At 39.2% G+C, this 4,919-nt stretch overlaps 1 protein-coding gene across 1 annotated transcript; it reads right to left on the reverse strand.

Moving 5' to 3' along the window:
• Positions 1-2,389: 2,389 nt before the first annotated feature.
• LOC126788595 (GDSL esterase/lipase At4g18970-like) lies at positions 2,390-4,662 on the reverse strand. The gene is made up of 5 exons (XM_050514602.1): positions 4,385-4,662; positions 3,437-3,561; positions 3,101-3,346; positions 2,775-3,018; positions 2,390-2,675 (listed from the first exon to the last, which is right to left on the reverse strand). Exons 1-5 carry the CDS (start codon positions 4,632-4,634, stop codon positions 2,434-2,436), a joined length of 1,107 nt encoding a protein of 368 aa, XP_050370559.1. The 5' UTR covers positions 4,635-4,662; the 3' UTR covers positions 2,390-2,433.
• Positions 4,663-4,919: the final 257 nt, after the last annotated feature.

The following is a 4,919-nucleotide window of genomic DNA, read 5'->3' on the forward strand; positions in this document are numbered from 1 at the left end:
ACGTGATGTGTGGTACAATATGATGTGAGATTATTGTACATGTGATTTTATCACGGAAAATGTGAAATATTGTGATTTGTCTTCGGACGTGATGTGTGGTACAATATGATGTGAGATTATTGTACATGTGAGGCAAGTCGGAACCTAGCCTTTGGCCGGGCGAAAGTTACGATACAGTTAGAGCTCTAGTCTGTCTGCCATAGTACTGCATGAGGTAACGGGTGGTTATCTGATCATGGGTACTCAGCTTGTTTTGGATGTTGGGTGGCGGGTGGTTACCCAACATCAGCGGTATACTAAGTGAGGGGTAACAGATGTGTACCAGCGCTCATTAGTTACCATTTTGTGAAAGTATTAGAGTAACCAGATGGGTTGCTCGTTTTCTCATGATTTTCATTATACTGTGTTGATGTGGAGTTGTGTCTTTTATGAGACGAGAGTTATTTTCATATTTTACTCATACGAGCTGTAAAGCTTACCGGGTTTGTGTTGCAATCCCGGTGCACCAATTTCAATGGTGTAGGGGATACTTCCGCAGGTGCTGAGTAGTAGTGATTGAGTGACGACTCCGAAGACTCGAAGTCGATCGCATCCAGTCGTGGTGAGGTTCCAGCGTGGATTTTGTGTGAGAGTTGGTGTGATTTTATTTGTGAGGTTGTTGTGAGGATTATACAATTCCATTGGTTATATGTTGAATTATCATTTGGGTTTGTAATAATCGGCTTGACTGAGTTATATTTTAAACTCAGATGTGAACCGCTGCGACATTAAAATGATTTCGATTTCATTGAGATTATTTTTGTGTTTAACGATTTTAAGATTTTGAGTTTTGAAGCTCGAAATTTTGGGGTCGTTACATTACTTATAAAAAGTCAGTTTACCAAACACTCAGCTACTTTATTTATAAGGAGCTTATTCTCATAAATAAGTATAAGTCAGTTTTTCTTATAAGTCACAACTGCGCCAAACTCAACCATAAGCCATAAGTTTCCATACTCTTCCAAAACACTGTTCAAAGTACTGTTACAGTTTACTATTCACAGTTACTGTTACAGACCACTATTCATGCGACGGTACTATTCACAGTCACTATTCATGCGGCGTTACTGTTCACCGACCGTCACCAATCATCACCAAATTTCACCACCACCACAACCTAAACAACATTTTCAACAACTTCCTAGTTGACACAAAGTTCTAAATCCGAGCCTAAACAGTCCAAACACCGAAGAACATATATTCGGCACTATTCACAAACCCTAGAAAATTGAAATTTTGATTCGGGTACTTACACTTCGATTTGGCTCGATTCCTTTTGTGGGAATGTTGCTGGGACTGAGATAAGCAAAACCCCCCAAGAATCTCGAGCCATGGTGGCCGGAGGAGGCGGCGCCGCCACAGCAGTAACTTCCGGCGGTTCCTACACCGTGTGTGGTTGTCGCCGGAGTGCAAGGCATAGCCCAAAAGATGGAGCTCGTCGAGCCCGTCAGTTTGATAGGTGGCACGACACGAGGCGACGTCGGATGGTGGAGAAATCGGCCGGAGAAGTTTTTTTTGGGTCGGGTGAACAGTACCGAGCTCGGGTGAACAGTAACCCGAGCTGATTTTTAGAAAAATCTGATTTTTAATCTCCTTTCCTTCCTTTTATACTATTTCCAAAATCGGAAACGAACTTCCGACGTTAATAACTTTCGCGTCCGACGTCCGATTCGAACGTGTGACGTGTCCACGAACTCGTATCGATGAGCTCTACGACTTTCGTGAAGGAAGTTTTCGCAACCGAGCGGCGGAATAAAAGTCGATCTATACGTTGCGGTAACGTTACGTTTTCTAATTAAACGATCTGAGAACGTTTCCGTTTTCGTTTCGAAATGTCGCAAACCTCCAATTTTCGTCTTGAATTAATTTCACAAGTTTAACACTTTGAAAATACTCGATATTTAGTTTCTAAAAATTCGGGTTATTACAGTGTGAGTTGTCTAAGTCCAAGTCTGTTTTAGCCCGTGATCCAGATCGACTTGGATTAAAGCCCATCATTTTCAACTTTACAGAAAATCTTCCATATGACGACATGGCAGTCATGGCTTCAATCAGTTCAATGTTAGTTTCCTTTAACTTGATTCCACATTCTCAAGTGAGTCAAGTCCGACATTACATTGAACCATATGAATGACATGATTGTCAGAAAAGTTTTGCTCCTAATTGTCACATAATTAGGGTTGATATTTGAAACATTAATGTAGCTTACATGCTTTTTATGTAGTTTTTGAAACAAACATTATTATTGCATTACGTACTCATTCTGGTGAAACCTTAATTACTCTTGATGCAAGTCATGTAACCCTTGAAAAAAAAAAGATGGTTAAAAACAGCTTTGATCGGCCGGGAAGAAATTCCCAGTACAATTTTATTTTCATAGACTCGATCAAATATCTACATCTCTGCCACCAGAGGATTGAATTCTAGTTCAACTAGGCGACTAATATCCATTGGATAAGTGTCGGCAGACTCATAAGAACTGTAGCTTTTGTTGGCACTAATCTGATTAAAAGCATCAGTAGGATGATACCCATCCCAAAAGACATACTCACTCCTATCTTCGCATGGAGTTGAGCCTGCCTCACACAGGCCGCCGCTGTTAATTGTACAGCACCCGGCATTCGATACAGTGAATCCTGCAATAACATACCAAATAGAGTTTATCATTTCTTCCTGCACTTCTTGTAATAAGTAATAACAGTAGAAGATCGAAGATTCAATGGTTATGAACATACCAAGTGCTGTAGTATTGACTGAACCGATTTCATAGTTGTTAATGTAGACGAACTTTGCGTCAGTCAAATTGTCATTGAGCTGATCAACAAGAGATACAAGCTCTTTGTTGAAAAGTTGGGCTGCATAGTTGAGATCTGCAGAACATGATCCATTGGTGCCATAGTTAGCGATTGCAGCAGGAGTGCAGCCTATTAGTCCCAGTCCACCCAAAACAACCTTCTTTGCTCCAAACTCGTACAATTTCTGAATTCGAAAATAAGAAATATCGTAAGCGCCTAATCGATAATCGATGGATCTTGTTGTTCATCCATTACGTAAAAGTTACCATTATTTGCCGAGAATATTCTTCAATAAGCACTACGGCATATTCCTCGAGTGTATATTCTTGACTCGTGTTATAGTACAGAGGTAAAAAGTAATTGTTAATGTAGTCATTGCTGCCCATTGCGACTGAATATAAGCACTTGTTCAAGTAGTTTTCAGCCAAACTTTTCTTTCCTAGTATGTTGGTGATTCGGGATACTGTTTTCTTGTGGTTCACTAACTGTAAACCCATGCTAAGTACTGTGCCCTGCAGCACAAGAAAGCACACATTTTAATTATATATACCTGTGCCAAATTCAAATTAGTTCATTAGTTTCCTTATGTAATATATAGATACCGCTGTCATCCCGGTTTCTCTTCGAATTCCTGATGCACCGGATGCGTAGTTTACACCGCGGAGTATGGTGGAGCCATTAGCATAAGCAAATGGTATGATGTAGTTTTCAAATCCCAGAAGTTCAGCTACAAGAAGAAGATGATCAGTTAGCTTGCAATGAAGAAGAAGATGCAAGATTATTATTCTCAGCTGTACTTAAAAAAAACAATTAGTTAAAGATGGTTATCATTGAAGCCGAAAAAAATTAACTTACATATGTTTTACTATTTCGATTCATGCAAGTATCGATCATGTATAAATGTACTTAATTAACGTCAAATACCATCGATATGATACTTGCTACCGCTCATCGGATTACATGCAGAATTTCTTGTATAGCTCGTAAACGTGATTTGTATGTATGAATAGCTCACTATTATTCCATGCACAAATTCAGTCCAAAGTCCCACCAATTATGCAAAGGCTTACATTATTCAATATTGAACTCTACATTCTTCAAGATATTAACCATTTAACTGAACCCCAAAACGGCAATTTACTACCTTATGTATGTAATGCGTTAACAATATATATATCACATTAATACATATGTTCATCAAACTAAAGGACCAGAAAATGGGGGACTAGATTTATTCTCCTGCTACCTTTTGAACAAACTGTTATAGGGTCGGGTATGAAATAGTCCAACTATATATGTATATAAAAGAAATGAGATCATTTAGAGGCACGTCGTTGTAGCTATAGGACCCAAAATAGTTGGGCAGTTCTGGAATGAGTAAACAATGTTTATCAAACCAAAAGAACCCCAAAATATGGAGAAGGTTGAGTATCATGTTATATATCCAGCTATTCGTATTAAGGACAAAGCTTGCAATCTATATATATACTGTATGATCAATTCAATGACAAGTAATGAAGGCAAAGAATTAATTAAGTAGAGGAGCATACTTATTATATCAACGGTGGTGCGACCGTTGCAAAACCTTCCGGTTGGTCCATAAGGAAAGTCGATACCATATGGCTCGTAATTGACCTTAGCCGTAGTATTAAGCACATTATTGTTGCCACTATCAGCAAGAGAGTCGCCAAAAATGAAGAAGCACGGGACTTGTGGTTTCCCAAGAACAAAGGAGGATTTTTGCATACTTAGTAGGCAAGACAGGTAAACCACCACCCAAAGCTTCATCGCAGAAGCCATTGAAACAACAGAAAACCCCCAGGTTGATTGAAAGTATAAAATAAAGCTTGAGGGAGGCTTGGACTAGCAGGCTTAATTTTAAAAGACGTTCAGGGTGTTGGTACTTATAGAAGAAATTTCCCACGAGCCACTGTTGGCTAACCTAATCTTCAGACAAGATTGGTGGACAAGAAAGGTAGCTATCTTCGTTCTCCAGAGAAAGTTCTCTATGGTGGCTGTATTCATAAATTGACAGAATCATTCGCCAAAAAACGAATGGGATGACTGAGACGGAAACTATTTGAC

The sequence above is a fragment of the Argentina anserina genome, chromosome 3 (genome assembly GCF_933775445.1).
Source record: "Argentina anserina chromosome 3, drPotAnse1.1, whole genome shotgun sequence".
Lineage (NCBI taxonomy): Eukaryota > Viridiplantae > Streptophyta > Magnoliopsida > Rosales > Rosaceae > Argentina > Argentina anserina.